This window comes from Gavia stellata, chromosome 9 (assembly GCF_030936135.1).
Source record: "Gavia stellata isolate bGavSte3 chromosome 9, bGavSte3.hap2, whole genome shotgun sequence".
In the NCBI taxonomy this organism is placed as follows: Eukaryota; Metazoa; Chordata; class Aves; order Gaviiformes; family Gaviidae; genus Gavia; species Gavia stellata.
This window is the reverse complement of record NC_082602.1, coordinates 3,378,648-3,396,088: the sequence shown is the minus strand read 5'-3', so window position 1 is coordinate 3,396,088 and position 17,441 is coordinate 3,378,648. Positions and strand designations below refer to the sequence as shown.

The window sequence follows — 17,441 nt, the reverse complement described above, 5'->3', positions numbered from 1 at the left end:
CTGATGGGTGTGAATTAAGGTCCTCCGTAATGGAAAACATCCCAGTACACCTCATGCGGTCACTTCCATTTTCCCGGTCTTTTAATACCAGTGGGCTCTTGTTTCAGTCTACCTGGGGCCAGATGAACGTCTCATTGCTGTTCACTGTAAAGCAAAGATGACTGGCAAGAACAGGAATAATTCATAGCTCCACGCGTGCATTTAAACACAAACTAGAAGAAAAGTAACTAAAACAGACTCTTTCCATTCTTGTTAAATCACCCTTCTGTAGCCTTAACTTTTCTGTGGCAGATGGAAGAACATAACTATAAATATGTTTGCAGAAGACGCTGAAGTATTTATGTGGTATGGCCCGCGCACGCAGTAGCAACTTCCTTTCAACAAGAAACACAGATGAAAGCTGTCTGCAAATGTTATATGAAGATGAAATTCCATATACCACTTCAAATTCCAATTTTGCACACAATAAAAGCTCCCGATAGCAGATGGAGGTATTAACCACGTTTTAGAAAGAATGCTGTCGGCGGTTGCTGGATCGCTCTTCAGCTGGCAGTGTCTCTGCCCTACAGAGGTAGCATGTAAGCCCTGCCACCTGACAGATAAGCCTCCAGGATTTTGAATATCCCGTCCAAGGCAACTGTGAGCCTCCTGTTTCCCTCATGCAAAAGATGGAGATGAATACCCAGCCATTTTGTGTAAAAAAAGGATCCTAAGGGAAAAGCTTTGTTAAATGATGTAGGAGGAAAATAATTAAATAGATGCAGTCTGGATGACACTGCAGAAGAAAAGCAGTTTCCTCTCCTTGAGACTGTGGGAGAGTGTTGTGGGTTATTGCATTTCACATCTCGGGCGCAATGGGCTTTGGTCGCCCTCTGCCCAGATACAAATCGTGCCTGTATCACAAACACTTAAAGTCCTTCTCATGCTTACCAAATCCCCAGATGTTTTAAATCATTTTAGGACCCACCAAATATTTAAATAAGCAGGGTTGTCAGGGTGTGTAATGACAGGATGGAAAAATGTTAGGGACGGGTGCACGCAACATACTGAAAGCAAATTACCCTTCTTCTTCAGTCTGTCACCAGTGATGGAAAAATGTAAATAGTGTCCATGGACTGGGATTTTCAGGTGTTGCAGATACCTAATGCCTTGCATTGCAAATTAGAGAGTTAAGGGGCTGGGGGGGCTAATATATGCGTGTCTAAGGCAAACAACAACTAAAGCCCCTTGTTTATAACCAGCGCTGCATCCTGCTTGCCTCTCCTGATCAGTCTGTAGAGAAAATTGGCATCGGATCATTCAGGCTGATGGACTTGGGAAGGGGTAGGGCTACTGAACTGCATCTGTGGTGGACGGCAGGCATCACTGCCCTGTATTCACAGGCTGGCTCCCCTTTCACAGCCCTCTGCCCAAAAGCTGTGGTTGATGTGTATTGTTTGGCCCAGGTCCCCCCATCCCGTGCTAGGCCAGAGGGCTGATAGAAATCACTGTGCTGAAGTGCCGTATCTGAGAGGGGATGCTTGGCAGCAGGCTCATGGAGGCCGGGCATCTGCTCTTCCTCACAATTCATCTCGTTCTTCCTCACTGCAAATACAGGCACTCCTTTGGCTGTTCATGAAGGGCCGGCAGCCCAGGGTCCAGACGGCGTTGAACACCGTGTCTGCGACGGATTCACAAGCTGTGGAGAAGGAAGAGATCAGGTAGGTACTCCAGGATGTCTGAGGGCTGGGTGGAAACACCCTACCCTGAGCCCTGTGCTGAGTTGTGTGGTATTTGCAGTTGGAAGCGCGGGCTGTCTTTTTCTCTCTGGATATTGCATTTTTATAAATCCGCATGTTCCCTTTTGCTGAACTGAGGGCTCTCTTCTCCCTAGGGTGGCACCAATCTGGCACTAACTTCTCTCCCCCTAACCTTCCTCCTTTCTTGCTTTTCTCAGATTTCCCAGAAGACCTCCCCAGTACTGTCTTTCCTGGCTCCTTCTCCCCTTAGTTGCCTATAGCCACTGCTAACCAACCTTTTCTGCTTTTTGAACATTACGATGCTAGCTGCCAGCCAGCATGAAAAGTCCTACTGTGGTTGCAAGAGCAGAGCTGTTGATACAGTCTGCCTGACTACTAGCCACTCCTCTCCCCCAAAAACAAGCCTGAAATTGCTTGTCAATAAATAAATAGGTTAATATCAGGTCTTTTAGGGTTTACTCACTGGCACTAACATTGATTGCAGTAATGTGTAATAGATTTGGGAAGGCCCTGCCTTTGGGACTGTCTCCTCCCTCCCAGCCTCTCTGACCACCTCCCTCTGCTCCTGCTGCTTTAGGATTCTGCTTGATTGGAGAGGCTGTAGTGAGTCAGTGGGAATACTGAGGCTTTGCTTAACTGGTACTGTTGCATCTGGGATATTTGTGCCCACGTGAAGGGAGTGCAGCTGCTCTTCCCCTGCCTGCTTTCTCTCAACTCCTGGTGACTCAGTGGAAAGGATCCCAGATAAGAGCTGGGATGGTGGTGGAGGAGGACGACTGTGTGACAGGAGCTGCTCAGAGCAGCCCAAGGGACAGGGAGCAGCAGGTATAGAGCAGAAGGCAAGGGGAGGAGAGGATGGTTCAGAGGTTTGTTCGTGTTAGCAATGCTTGTGCCTTCTGTGGCAACCAAGTCAGAGATGCTGGAGGAATCTAGTCCTAGTTTTGACTATAGGCAGAGGTGGCTTGGCTCAGCCAAGGGGTGTGTGGGTGCTGCTCCACCTTAACTCCTTAGAGCCTGTCTGTTGGCTTCACTGCTGCAGGCAGAAAAGAAAAAGGAGGGGTCTGAAAAATTGGCAGGAGAAAATCTGAAGAGATAAGAAGAGGTTGGCTGCACGAGGACCTGTAGATAAGGGTGACCACAAAAGATTAGCTGTACTTGGCCTGTGGCACTTAAATCTCAGTCCACATCTTTGTTTTCTCTTGCTGGCCTGGACGCTCTTTCCAAACATTTATCTGTGACAAGGTGGAAAGCTATCTGCACTAGTACCGGTGTCATGCGTCAGGGCATCGGCAGCGGGGATGAACCCAGAGTGGCTTGCTGTGGTAAGCTGGGAGAAACTCAGCAGCACCACCAGTTTTATTCGGCTTTGGGAACGTGCTGTTCTCAAGGGCTCTGCCAGGTTTTCAGGCCAGAGCTCCTGTAGATACCTTTAACTGTTTCAGTATCACTTGCCATTGGTAGGTCTTATCTCTGCCTGTCCTGCATTACTGCCACACAGCCCCTCTGCCAGGGATGGATACCTGCCTTACAGAGGATGGGGATGCTCTGAAATGGCCTCAGGAGGGGCAGCCTGGGGGAGGTTTTCCTGCCGTGGCTGACCTCTGGTAGCGGCAGGATAGATGTTTCCCCTTCTCATACAGTGCAGGGGTGCTTGATGCTGGCACAGAGGATCAAGAGGCAGGCTTGGGCTATCGTATCCATAACCTTCACAGGGGTTACTAATTGTAGCCTTTACCAAAAAGCTCTTCTCAAACTCTCAGACTGAGGCTCTTAAAATCAGGCAAAGCCAGGGTGGCTCTTGAGCTGCTGACGTGTCACTGGAACTTTGTTAGTACAAGGGCTTCTGAGCAATCCAGATCTTCCCTGCAATGGCTGAGCCACCACCCACACTGTGGTGTGTCCCTGGTGCCATCGTCATCTCTTATCTGTGAATGAGATCCCAGAGAGCCCTTGTCCTTGGCTCTCCCAGTTTGTTGGCCCTTGGCCACATACAGGTTTCAGTGTGTAGCTTACTGGCTCTGGAAGGCTTTTTGATCGCCCATGAAGGTGTTTGAACTCTCAGGCAGGGCATCCAAGGGTTGAAGGAATTGATTCTAGGGGGGTTTTGTTGTCTGGGTTTTTTTTTCCCCTTCTTTCCACATGTATTTTGTAATGTTTTCCAAATGTAAATAATTTTGGGTGTCCAGTTTGGAGACAGAAGCATGTGTGTGTGTGCAGATCTCAGAACCACGTGTTCTCACTCGGCTCTGACCCATCTGTGACAAGCACAGGACAGATGTGCTGCTCCCTACTGCAGATTTTTGTTTCTTTTGGCAAGGAAAGGGCTCCCTGTCCACAACCTCCCCTCCCTGCCGTCACTTGTTCCCCTCTGCAGGGTATGCGAGCCGGGAGGCCTACCTTCCACCCTGGAGACGAACCCGAGACTGCGCTTGAGATCGGAGCAGATGGAGTGGAGGCACCAGCGGAACTTGGCATCGCAGCGGTATTTGTTGGCCCCGCAGGTGTCGTAACAGATGTCCAGCTGGTTACAGCACTTGGTCATGGCAGGGATGCCCAAATCTAGCTGGGGAAAGAGGGAAAAGAAGTGTCCCTTGGCTGCCTCCTGGCCTCAGACTCAAACAGTTGCAACTGCGTGAGGTTTTGCAGAGCCCAGCTGACTTCTATTCCAGAAGCTACCCCTAATAGCTGGGGCAGCAGGAGGGAAAGCATGCTTCTCCCTCACCACATAAAGACAGTGGTGACAGTAATGCAGGTCTGATGCAGGATGGACCACGTTCCCTTCTCCCCTGTCTGTCACAGGGGATTAACTTCTGGTAGAGAGGTGGGGAACAGCCCCTCCATGACCATTTGCTAGTTCTCATTTGTCAGAGCTTACTGGAGAGCTTCCTGTCCTTGCTAGCAGTGACAAAGGCCCCTTTTTCTTTTTCCTCGTTTTCTCACAACCTGACAAGTCCTGCTTCTTGACCTAATAAATCTGCTATAATTGTTATTAATGCCTTATTTCTTACAGATGCACTTGTAAGGCCAAGGACAAATACAGCTTGGTCAGGGGAGTTCTGCTCGCTTGGAGGTAAACAGCAAGCTTAGCTAATAACCACGGGGGTGATGGGACAGAAGGCCTGTCTCCTGGAGAGACTGGACTCATTAGCTTGTTATAAATTCTTTCTCTTTTTGGCCTTCCTCATGTAATATTTAGGAGATGAGTTTTTTCTTTATTGCGCTCAGTGCTTATGACTGCCTGCATAAGGAGGAGGTACCACAGAAATGCCCACAAGGTTTGCAAAGAAATATAGTTTAAGGAACTAATCTAACATGAAAAATGGGCTGTAAAGGGAGGGTGTTTCAGAGCAGGAATCTGCCTAATTGCTGCAGACTTCATGAGCAGCAGTAATGCATGAGCTAAATAGTAATTCCTGCTCTTAGAGCCTCCTAGGGGGGTGCTTTTCCTGGTGATTCCAATATGATTTTATTCACTGCTTTTAAAATAACAAGTGGGTGCAGTATTAAAGCCTGCACGTTTATTTCAGTGCTTGGCAGAGGCAAAAAGCATGGGAGGGGGTGAAGGGCCAGGTGTGGAGAATGCATTCAAGTATTGCTGTTTGCGCATTATGCTATGTCACTGAGCTGCCCAGCTTTGAACGTGTTCCATGTCCTATCACAAGGGCACAGGATTGATCAGGGCCTTGATAAGAATCTGTTTCTCCACACTGGTCCTCTGCTTGGGCAGGCGCCCCCTTTTCTTCTTCTAGTGCTAACCTGCTCAGTAAACTTTCTTTTTTGGTATCTACCGAGACAACCAGAGCAACAGGCCAGTCCTTTGTAAATATAACTCTTGGCTACGTGATTCCTGTTTCGCTGCCACCAACAACTGAGGTCTTAATGCCTCCCTGACTGACAGTCAGTTAGGCAGTGCTCAGACTGACAAGTTCACCTTGCTTGCCATCAGCAGGCAGCGCTGTTTTTAGGCAGTCCCAGGCAATCCCCTAACACCATATAAGTGATATTTCCTCCCTTTTCCAGAGCTCTGGCTTCAGCTGTGAAGAGAAGCCGTCACACAGTTGGTGCATAGCACAGTAAGCCTTTTCCCTCCCCAATATTATTAGCTGGTTACTGTGATTAGAGACTTGCATCATTTGGGAATGGTGGGTGTGGCAGTACATACACTTTCGGGTACCTTGAGCCCCAGAAAATAGGAGCTACAGCCATTGGGTTCTTGGGGTTTGTAGTGAGGTCGCGGCATTGGAGCCTTCCCTGAGAAAGAAAGGAAAAACGTTAGGAAAGCCCATCTTCCCAAGAGTAGCACCAAAAAGCAAGGAGTGTCATGCAGCTCCCCTCCGGTCTGCATCCCCAACCTCTTCATTCTCCTCCAGGAGATGCAGGGAGTGAAGGGTAGGTACTAGAGCTGGCTGAGACAATGGCCCTGCTCTCAGATCAGTTCTGTTGAGGCTCTAGAGCCTGACTTAGCTCATACTCCTCTGGCACGGCCACTGGAGCACTGTGTTGTGTGAACTGCATCCCCAACACTACTAAAATGTTTAAACTGGTCTGAGTCCAGTCCCTAGGTCTGGGACTTTACCCAGCCCTTACAAATGGGCAAGTGCCTCTTTGCAGCATGGAGTTTTGCAGTTGAGTAGCCCTCCATGCTAGAGCTAGTGCCTCAGACCTCCCAAATCTCCTAGGAGCTTTTTCATGTACTTCCTGAGAGCTCTGCACAGCTGGGATCACCCAGATGTGTTTTTAACTCCTCCAAGAAACTACTAGCTAAACTACTAGCTTAGCAAGGGGACTTTCTGTCCTCTCAGAGTGTCAGTGAACTGTGGATGTCTGCAAAATTGTGCTAGACCTTGCATGTCTGATTTTGCTTTGAGTAGGAGGTTGTCTTGGTCCGTTTTCAGCATGTGGTGATGCACTGCCACATTTTGCAAATAGTAGCTATCCCTTTATCTCTGCCTTCCCTTAGTATGCTTCTTAATATGCATAGAGGAGCAGGAATTTCCTCTGTGAATAATTATTTACCCAATGTAGAAAGAGTCCAGCAGATAGTCAGCTAACAGAAGGTTCAGCAGAAATTTGTTTTACTTTGCTTTGAAGGTGTGCAAGCCTTCTGCCTGCCAGCCCATCCTGGGGCTTTGTGTATCTTATATAGACATAAAATAGATCTAATTTAGCCCTTCAGGCAGGGTTGGGTTCTTTTAAACTTGATTTCCACTGTTTTCTTCTTGTCACCACTGATAATCATTTAAGACGCTTTTCCCCTTTTTTCTGTCAAGGTACCTAAAGTACCAGTGGTTAATATAGCCATAAATCTACCGTGTTCTTGAGAAGAACTCAGAGACAGATGCCTCAAAAGGTCTTACGTAGGAATGTTCCCAGCACCTTCTAAACTAAAAATTGCCAGAGCGGTTTTGTTTAAACAACAGATTTGCAACAAATAAACAACTGGCTGAAATCCTGTCCAGCTGTGAGACACCAATAGCCAATTTTCTCCAACGCTACAGAAATGCAGTTATGCACCAAGGATTTAGCTGTCTGCAAGCCAAGATAAAGCTCTCTAGTTGACATGACCACCGGGTGATGGCATTTGTGCGGGAAGGTATTTCTCAGTACAGCAGTTACTACTGTGTTTCTACCTTTTTGGCCCCTTTTGAATAGATCAGATCTGCTTCATGCTGTAGATGTACCAGAAAGCATTGTTTCTAGTGCAGAAAGCATTGTTATATTGAGCAGGTAGAGCCCAGTTAACCGTAAACAAAGAGCACAAATCAGTTGGTTGCAGCACACTTTCATTGTAGGATTGTCTTCGCACCAAAAACATAACTTAAGTCCGTTGAGGTATGCTGATGCAAGGTAGTTTCCGAGTTCATGACACATTGCGCATTACACTGTTTTGGTGGTTATGCTATAGAGAGAAGGAATTATGTCTATATATGGGCCGAATCCATAACCCAAGGCTCCCAAGCAATATAACGAGAGGAGGTGCTGCACCCAGGTCTCAGTGCAATTCACAGCCTAGTTGCTCTTTTAGAAGGGGGTGAGAATTGGGACTCAGAATTCAAATGTTCCTCAACTGAGGTAGGAGGCAGAGGAAAGTTCAAAATCCAAGGTGGATTTTGCAGGATGGGGTCAAATTTTAATGACTTGCTTCTAATGCTGACGATAAGTTACATTCCAGTAGCACATCGTCAATTAATGGGATAAGGTATCAAGTCAGAGTAGGAGTGAGACTGTCTGGGGATATGGAGATAACTGAGTTTCGGGAGAAAACCTTCCATTAAGCTGAAGTTACAGCTATTATAATGTCTTAGAAAGTTTTCCAGAGGAAAAAAATATCTTACGTGAGAATTGTGTTGATCGACAAAACATTGAACTGCCTTCAAGATAATGTTCTTGTAGGAAACCTGCCCCCCTCCTCTCTGAAAACCAAAGCTTAATCATTTGTAAAATGCACCTTTGTGAACTCTTTCTCAGCTAGATAAAGTCCAAGACACCACAGTTAACCTCCCTCCCATGTCTTGTTTTCTAGCTAACAAGAAAACAAAAGCAAAGCAGAAATAATAGGCGTTCCTGACTCTACGTGAGCATTGACTCAGTGTTCTTGTTATCATTTATTGCTTGCCTGTCTTTATAGGCACGTCTGTGATGGGGAAGGGACTTGGTGGGTCATGCTGGCTGTTTTGCTAGCTGTGTTTCACTAGGAGCCTGTTGTGGTCTGTCTGCTTGCTGCAGGGCATCACTGGGGAGAGATACCAGAAGGCAGCTGCAAACACATCAGTACCTGCCCAGCAACACGCTGAAGAGCCATGCTGATGTGTAGAAGCACCGCATTGCTGAGGAGGCTTGTTCTTTGGGAGAAGATACACTTCAGGGCGCTGCCTTGTTGGCATGGCCTTAGAGGAGAACTGAAGTTCAGTTTCTAATGGGAAGCGAGTTTCCCTGATGCATTTTAATATCTCCAGGCTGTTGTAGCTGTGCCAAGAGACTGGAAAACAGCCAACTGGCTTCAACAGCTGCTGGCGATGCAGGAGGTCTCAGACACTGCAGTACTGATACACTGGTAGGGGGAAGTGAATGTATTTCTGGGTGAATAGATGGTCTTGGGGCTCCTTGCTGTTTTGAGTGGTCCATTGTTATTTCTCTGCCCCAGGCAAGCAGGCTTTGGGCAGACGTTGCCCGTACTTACCACAGCCTTTCAGCACTATGTTGGAGAGCCTTACTTTGAAGGCTCTATTCCCACAGCCTGGATGTGCCTCCTCATCCTAAGCCCCTCAGGACCAAATGCTGGGCAAAATGTTGAAGTCCTGCCTGGCCAGGCAGCTGAAGGAAGCTGTCAAGGGATTTACTCCTGGTTCAGGCTGTTTCTCTGCCTGAAATGCCCAGAGAGATTTTGTGAGGAGGAGGAGATACTTGCCAGCAAATGCTGGTGTAACCCTAATGTGCTGATTTAAGGGAGTAATCCATCAAGTTGTTTGTTTTCAGACCTCACTAGCTGCTGAAAAATCAGGAGGAGAGTCTTACAGCCAGAACAGCAAAGTGCTTCATGCTCAGCTGAAGATGGATGTGGCAATCATAGGTGAGTCCTGACCTTTATCGTGGCAAAATAAGCTATTATCAGTGTCTCTTGGCTGAAATGAAAGAAAGGAGAAGGCATAATTTTTGCTTCTTGCCTGGGGAAAAAGCAATCAGGCCCTGATTCAGCAGCAAGATGGTAAAGATGGTTTGTGTTCATTCTTCTGGGCACAGACACCTGGTCGCACTGGTTTAGGATCGTCCCTGCATCCCTTCCACTTGCAGTTTCCAATGTCTGTGCTAGAGACCAGCACAGACAAATGGTCATGGAAGGGTCCAGCAGAACCCTTGGAGGCACGTGAGCAGTGTTTCAATAGTTTCCTCCTTCAGTCAGTGATTAATGAGTTGTTCAGCAGAGGACGAGAACAGGACTAACGATGTGCTTGTTTGTTTTCCTTTCTAGGTAAAGCATTTCTCCAATAAGACGCAGGATGCTCTCAGGGAGCGGGCAGGCATTTGTGCCGCTCTGTGGAGATGCTCTTCCCCCTGCCCGCAGCTCAGGGCCAGGCAGTGGCAATAGGGGCAGGGAGAGCCCCAGCCTCGGGATGTGCCCAAGAGTGATGACTTCCCCAGGACTTGGTGAGTCCTGAGACTCCCTGAAACAAGCTCTGAATATCAGCCTTCCCCAACCTTGCCTCAGGCACACCGAAATACCAGCCACTTTAAGCCCACTACCGGGGTTTTCAGTCCTTATGTTAAGAAGGGCAAGTCTCTTTCTGCTCTGAATTTGGAGCATGGTGTGGACCTAAAGGGAGGTTGTCACACACAGTGTGGGGCTGCCACAGTGTGGGCCTGGGGATGGGCTGCCTGATGGGCAAATGGCCTCATCCTGTGTGCTGGGGCGATGCTGTGGTGTGCATGGGGGTTTCGTCCTCCAGACACTGCGCCCCCAGGGCGCACGCTGCCATCGATGGGCCCCACAGAGCAGCTGCATTCCCCTGAGCTGCTGCAGAGAGGCAGCCGTGGTCCGGGAGTGCCATGGGGCCCTGGGTTGAGGGACTAAAGCTGCAGGGCTGAGGGACCAGGGCCACTGTGGGGCTGAGGTGATGGGCTGAGATGCCTGGCTCCCTGCAGGTCCCCGGGGCTGCGGTGCCTGGCTTGCCACTCCCTGTTTGCTCTTAGCATGGGGCCTGGGGAGCAGAGCTGGCAGGAGCAGGGGGACAGATATGTACACGTTATTTAAAAACAAAGCAAAACAAAAAAACCCCAACAACTTTAAGGCTGATTTTAAACTCTTTGTGGCCCCACTTTGGCTAAGGGTGGCTCATCTGCCCTCTTGCCCTGACAGTGAGCTCAGGTCCCAGCCCTGCAGCATCTGTTTCTCCCAGCACCCTCACTGCTGGCCTGGGAGGGGTGGGAGGTGCTTCCCTCCGGCTGTATCTGGGGGCGGGGGGATCATCACAGACAACTCTGCGCAGGCTGGAGAAGTGCAGCGTGTAGCCCGCATTCCGGAAGAGATGGGATACGTACAGACTGAAACTGAGTCAGTGGGATCTCTCCAAGGCATGGCGTCTGTGTCGGTGAAAACCAATGCTCAGAGAAGGAGAGGGGTTGAAATCGCCTCTGTGCTTGCAAGCATCTTTCCCAGGCTGTCAGTAGGGACATGGGATGAAGCTGGGGGGGAAAAGGGCTGATGGGCAGTTGTGTATGGGCAGGCTGAGGTGACAGAGGATGATTATTGCTGTGAGGACAGTTTTAAGAGGCTGGGGAGAGGACGCAGCGTGTAGGAAACCTCCTTGCTGTTGCCAAACAGGTTGTTTCAGCAGGTACCCTGCTGATGGCTGGTGCTGCCGGTGCCTCCAGCTGCCCAACACCCCACAGACGTGCACCATAGGGGCCTGCCCCACTGCACCTCTGCACACCCAATCCCCTGCCCTGCCTGTGCTCCTCCTGCCCTGCTCTTCCTGAGATGTGTCATCCCCCTGCATCCTGCCCCTAGGACAAACCAAACTCTTCCTTTTTGGTAAATCACTCTAAAGTCCAAGGCAAGTGGCAGCTGCCTCATTCCGCCTTGAGTACTAAAGGTTTCTCCACAGTGACAGCAGGTCTCGTTTACCCTCCTGTTATCTCCCCTCCTCCAGCCCACGTTATTAGCCAACTTGCAACTGCTGAATAATGACACTCCGAAGGTTGCTGAGATTAGGGCCGCTGGCAATACTAACAACCCCTTCTGAGTCAGGTCTGCACGGGCTGCTCATCCTCCCCTCCGGGGCCTCACTGCCTAGCATGGTCCTTCTCTCTAGGTGTCCAGGCAGCTGGGCAGCCTGGTTACCTATATGCCCTTCCTGTAAAACCTGTGTCCTCTCCTCTTGTCCCCTTGCACACAGCACAGTGGCTTCAAGATCAAGCTGTTCTTGGCGAGAGGGAAAGATGAGGGTTCAGTGTCCCTGTGCTGGTACTAGCAGAGAAGTTGTGACTCTCTGCAGTGACTTTTCTGTACCGAGCATAGCGGGGTCAGGTCATGGATAGGAGCTGGTTGTAGTCTCGGGGAAGGAGAGTGCTGTGAGTTTCCGCACGAGAGGGAAAGAGGGGAAAGGGCAAGGGAGAAAGGAGCTAGCAGGAGTGAGGTTCGCTTACCGTACCGACATCTGTACTGACAAACGCCGTTTTTACCCCCAAGCAGTTCCAAGAAGGAGTCAAAGTAGCTGTTAACCATTTCGAAGCTGTCCCGGATGGCCCCGATACCCCAGTCTGAATAGGATGACTCTGCTTGGGGAGCTTGGTGGACGGTGTTCTCCTGTGTTGTTTCCTCGGTGCATTGCCCTAAGCCCAGGGTCAGGCACAGAACCGCTGCCTTGAAAAGCAGCCGCATGCTGTAGTCCAGATCCAGGCCCTGGAGCCCTTGTCCAGGCAGATGTGCAGGCAGGGAGGAGTGGGAGTGAGCAGTTGTGCGTAGGAGGTGGGTAAGTACCCCTCTCCCCTGGACTTTAAACGCTGCCAAGGGAGCCGGCATGAGGTCACCACAATCAGAGTGCAAAGTGCACCATGGAGGTTTGGACCAAGTTCGTCTCGCAGAGAAACACCGGGGTTTGAGTTTGCACAATCCTGCTGGAACAGGCTCAGCCCCTGCGGCACCAGGGCTTCAGCTTCCCCAAAAGGGACTGCTCCTTGGGGTGCTGAGCGGGGTCTGTGTGCCCAGGTCGTGTGGCACACGGGAGACCCTCTGCCTGCCCCACCGAGGCAGTGCACGGGTTGCCGCACTCTCTCCCCAGCCTGTTGGGAGTTGAAAAGTATCTCTTTGTCCAAAATTTCTGCTGCTCAGGCAATGGGGGTAACAGATCAGCAGCAGACTGAGGAGCACCACTTGCCTTTGTCCTAGGCCTCCTGGACATGTACTGGGGGGGACGAGACATCCACACAGCCTAGCTGCTGTGGGGGATTGCTCCTAGCAAAACCTGTGGGACCGCGGGGCTGACACGCTTGTTGTGTGAAGGGGCTTTCCACGCCTGCACGCCCAGAACAGGCTACCTTGCGGGAGGCAGGCCCAGGATAGAAAAAGGTGGCAGAGAGCGCCTGGGTCCTGCTTCGCCCCGTGTCCTGCTCTGCTATGGCTAGAGGGTGCTGTTGGGCCTCCAAGGGGTTGATCCAGCAGCTAGGAGTAGTTTGGGTTTAGGAACACTGCATGCAGGGCAATCCCTTGGCACGTCCCCTCCGGTTATAGGATCAATGACATAGATGAGTATTTGCCTTTGATGGGACTGCTGAAGGCTGATGTTAGACGGCTGGTTGTTACAGCTTTTGCATAATGCTAGCGTTGCTGAATTAAACATGGGAGCATTGGTGGCCCAGAGCGAGGAAGGGCTGGCACCGAAACCCAAGTCAGGTAACGGGCTTGTGGGGAAGCTGCAGGTCCTGTCTCTGGGGTGGGACTGGCCTGCCGGGACCTGGGGGCCTGCACAGCTGGTGGAGGTTTCAAAGAAGTTACTCATTAAAAGAAAACAACCAAACGAACACCAACAGCAGAAGACAACACAAGCCACTGATAAAGAATGGGGAAGGGAAACAGCATGGGAAGGCTCCGGCTGCTCTGGGAAAGCTTTTCGGATGTGTCCCAGCACAGCACTGCCTCTCAAAAACAGACATTCTACAGCTGATTGGCTGATCTCTGTGGACTCCAACGGCCAACTTCAGCAGTCATTCCTGGTTGAGCAGCCAGGCTGTCAAGTGGAGACTCTAGAGGGCAAGGGGTAGCCAGGCAGTGGGTCTTTCAAATATATGGCAAACGTAAGTGCAAATTCTGACGTTTTATTGTTTTGCAGGAGACTTGGCCCCACTGTGTTGTTATTTCTGAAGCACCAGGGCCCTGCGGCACCTGTCTGCCTGCGTCCTTCTGCATATGGCCGTGCGTTATGTGCTCCTGGCGTGGGATAAGAAGGAGGGACCACAGCCAAGTCTTGGTTTCTCAGACAGGTAAGTCAGAGAAGAAGTGGGGAAGAGGAGCAAACAAGCTGGTTAGTCCCTTTCCTGTGAGATGGTGCGGAGACAGAGCCAGCTGTTGCCTTCTTGTTGTATCTGTTCTGGTGCCCACCACTGACTGCGTTCATGCTCAGTGTCCCTCAGAAGGGGGTGTGAGGGTTCCGTAAGTCAGCAGCCAGAGGTGATTCAGTTGTACAGCCACAGCTGATACCTGTGTGATGCCTCCCTGAACGCTGTTACATAGCCAGAGCTGCACACCACTCTCCGAGCCCGTGGGGAGAACCTTGGCTGAGTTACTGGATTGAGGGGATATATAAGGTGTGCAGGAGGTTCCAAGGGAACTTCAAATCAGCGTTGTCTTTTGGGAGATGAAGCCAAGGAGAGAGACAGAGAGCTTCAGGAAGGGAGGTTGGCAGTGTCCAAGCTACAGACAAGGCAGAGGAGCACTGTAATGCCTGGTGAGAAATTAGGGTGATGTTTTGGGTTGAGCTAGATGTGCCAGCTTGCTACTAGATGGGCCATTCCCTGGAGCCTGGGAACCAGCAAGTCCCTGCCTCTAGTGAGCTTTTCTTGAACAGGGCATCATCACTGTCATAAAGCAGTGGGGACACTGGTCAAGTGAGGACTGCCCTACAGGAGCACTTTGCAGGGCAGGACTGGAGAGCTGGGGCCTGTCCTGCTGTTCAGACCATGCTGGGGACTGGTCTGCCAGTCACGGGTGGAAATGGGCAGCTGTCCTTGGAGTTTGTTGTCAAGGAGCCCCAGTGAAGGGAAAACCGGGTTCAACAGTCCCACGCAGTGTCTTGCACTGAGTGGAGCTGTTCGTGTCTCCGTTGGCTGAATCACTGCCCTGCGTGACACGCCGGTTTGCAGTCCTAGTGCTCCCCGCCCTTAGAAACAGCCTGGCAGAAGTTAATGTGAAAAAGAGCAAAATAGCTATTCAGAAATAGCTTGGAAACATTGTGTAGAGCCCCTGGGTGGCTGTGCTTGGTGATGTGCTTTTATGTGGAGCCTTTTAGGGTTGCTCTGGAGGCAATTCCAGAACATGGCTTTCTTCGTCATCCCTTAGTCCCTGGTGGCTGATCCATGTGCTGCTGAACGCAAACAGAGAGGGGAAAAAATGCTGGCAGGACTGCAAAGGATGCAAAACATAGTGACTGTTGCATGAACTGTCCGCGCTGTGCCACACAGGACATGCAGCCTTGGAGGGGGTGGCTCTGGCCCCAGCTGTTTGCAGAATCAATTGGAATTAGTTAGGAAAGCTGAACAGGATTGGGGGGGAGCAGCTGGCAGAGTGCGGAGCCTGGGAAAAGAGGAGTCAGAAACTTTCCTCTTAGTTCGTCAGTTGTTGTCCTGAAGCAAAAGTTTGTGAATAAAAAAGCAGTCTAACTGCTTTCCCAAAACGTGGCAGCCCCTTTGCCCTGCCCCGGGGATGAGCCACTCTTCTTCCTTCCTCCTGCTTCCTTCCACCCCTCCCCACACCAGTCTCCCGAGATGTTTTCAGTCTAGCTGCAAATAGCTTGGTTGCACCCAAACTTCAAGATGTGAAGATGAGGAAAAATGTAGGATTGAGTAAAACTAACAAATGCCACACAACACCTCCCCACACACACAGTTATCTCGGAGAATTGCTGCTCAGGCTCAACAGCTGTAGAAGCGAGGACTTCCTGAAGCGGATGTGCACAGCAGGTACCTGCAGGTTGTCTGACCTTGCTGTGACCCACTGTGGTTGCAGATACCCCCTCCCTATGCCAATTTTTCTCTCTCTAAAGATTTGAGAGATACAGATGTTGTTTGCCATGATGGTGAACTCTTACAACTGGTTTCTGAACCTCGTCTTGACCTCAGGATGAGCAGCTCCTGACTCCGTGCGTTCATTTCTAACTCTGTAATGCTTAAATATAGAGCAGCCCTCGGGCTTGATGAGTCACTCACTCCTAATGACACTAGCAGACTGCTGGCAGCGTGCCTCTGTCAAAGGGGAGGTAGAGCGAACTACACCGGGCAGACGCCTGTCCCGCAGCAGCGCGGCTGTGTCCCCCCACACTAATGGTCGTGAACCCCGTCCCGGATGAAGCTGGAAATGATCTTGGCTTTGCGTTATCAGCCACACCAAAGCAAACGCTGACCCTTGCATCCTGGCTCGGTTCCTGGGAGGGAAGCGCAGGGGCTGGTCCAGCTTCTTTTGTGCATGTCTTTTTCAGAGCACTCTGTCATAGGCAGATGCGTGGTCATGCACTGTGCCAGGATCCTTCCCTTTGTGTTCTGCGGGGGACATGGGAGAGGACAGATGATTGAGGGGTTGAGCTCTTTTTCTATCAGTTTTGGCCTGCTCGATGAGTTGCTGGTCGATGTTTAAGCATGGCCTAAGCAGGGTGAATAGGCAGCTTGTGGTTAAGGTGCATGAGTGATCTGTGGTTGGTTCAAAGCCTGGTTTGGGAGCCAGGTGAGTCACTGATTATCGGAATGAGAAATGTAGCTTGATGATGAAATGCCCGAGTCCCTCACAGAGTCAGGTCAGAGTCCAGCAGCTGGAGGAGGATGGGTGGGTGGTTGAAGACCCTCTCCCTCAGGGGGGCTGCGCTCCAGTTCGTGGTCTGGTCCTGACTCTCCAGGAGTTGTGGACAGATCACTTCAGCCTTGTGCTGCCTTCCCCCATCCGTAGGAAAGGGTCTGACAGTGTCAGCACCTTTCTCTTCATCTAGTCCTGCCCTGTGGCGATTCGCAGGCCTTTTTCCCTATCCCTGTCCCTACCCTGCCTCGTTCAGCTGCAACTGCTGCAGTTCTTACTCAGGCGGGGCTCCTCCCATGGTCACGATCCACCATGGTTGTGCTCTAAGTGCAGCTGGAAGAGCCCCAGATACCCAGGTAGGATGGTGGGAAGCCACAGTGCATAAGCACTGGCCAGGGGTAGCACAGAGCTGAACCACAGTCCTTCCCTTCCTCCGTGGGAGGGGGTAAAGGCCACCTAGGCCCCCCCCAAAATCCTGGGCAGAAGGTGGGGCAGCCCCTCTCTTGTGTCAGGAAGGCAGGCTGTGAGCTGCATCTCACCCCATGAGGCCCCTGTGCTGAAGCCACTGCGCTGCCGGCTTGGTTACAGCAGCTCGGTAGCCAGGCTGACAGCACGAGCCTCACACCTACTCGCAAACGGGCAGCCCCGCTTCAGCCATTACCAGCCTGGGGCAAGGAAGCGGTGTCCCCAGGCCAAGTGGCTGGAAGGCAGCCCGCAAACAGCCCAAGAAGCCCAGAGGGTTGGAGTAAGCCGTCCTCTGAAAGGACAGAGCCATTCGGGTGCTCACATTCTCCTGGCGTTGGCCCGCCTTGCTGAGAGGGGCACGGCAGCAGTTAGCGGCATGTACAGAGTAGCTGGGGATGCAATCAATTCACATTTCCAAAATGAACTTTGGACTGATTTCCTATCCTGTGGCTGCCAAATCTGTGAGCGCATTAGCTGTGTCTGTGGGCTTCATGGGGAATGGAGGGCAGTTCCCTAACTGCAAGCCAAATGCTCTATCAGCAGTGCAAGGCTCCATTCCACAGGCAAAAGGATCAAGGCTTCTAACCAGCCCTTGGTATGCTTTTTCGCAGGCTGCCGATGACCACAAATGAAGTACGAGCGCCACTGTTTTGAAAGGGTGAAGCACAGGAACAGCTGTTGTGTATAAACTGCAGGGTCTTGATTATGGAAGACATCAACCTGACCTTCCTACACGTAAGTGC

At 50.8% G+C, this 17,441-nt stretch overlaps 1 protein-coding gene across 2 annotated transcripts; it reads right to left on the bottom strand.

The window, feature by feature from the left end:
* Positions 1–1,559: 1,559 nt before the first annotated feature.
* PLA2G12B (phospholipase A2 group XIIB) lies at positions 1,560–12,117 on the bottom strand. Of its 2 annotated transcripts, none has more exons than XM_009816195.2 (4): positions 11,883–12,117; positions 5,902–5,990; positions 4,137–4,302; positions 1,560–1,678 (listed from the first exon to the last, which is right to left on the bottom strand). In XM_009816195.2, exons 1-4 carry the CDS (start codon positions 12,115–12,117, stop codon positions 1,560–1,562), a joined length of 609 nt encoding a protein of 202 aa, XP_009814497.2. The 2 variants fall into 2 exon arrangements, with proteins under 2 accessions (XP_009814497.2, XP_059677447.1); XM_059821464.1 differs by having other exon boundaries at positions 5,914–5,990.
* Between the last annotated feature and the right edge of the window lie 5,324 nt (positions 12,118–17,441).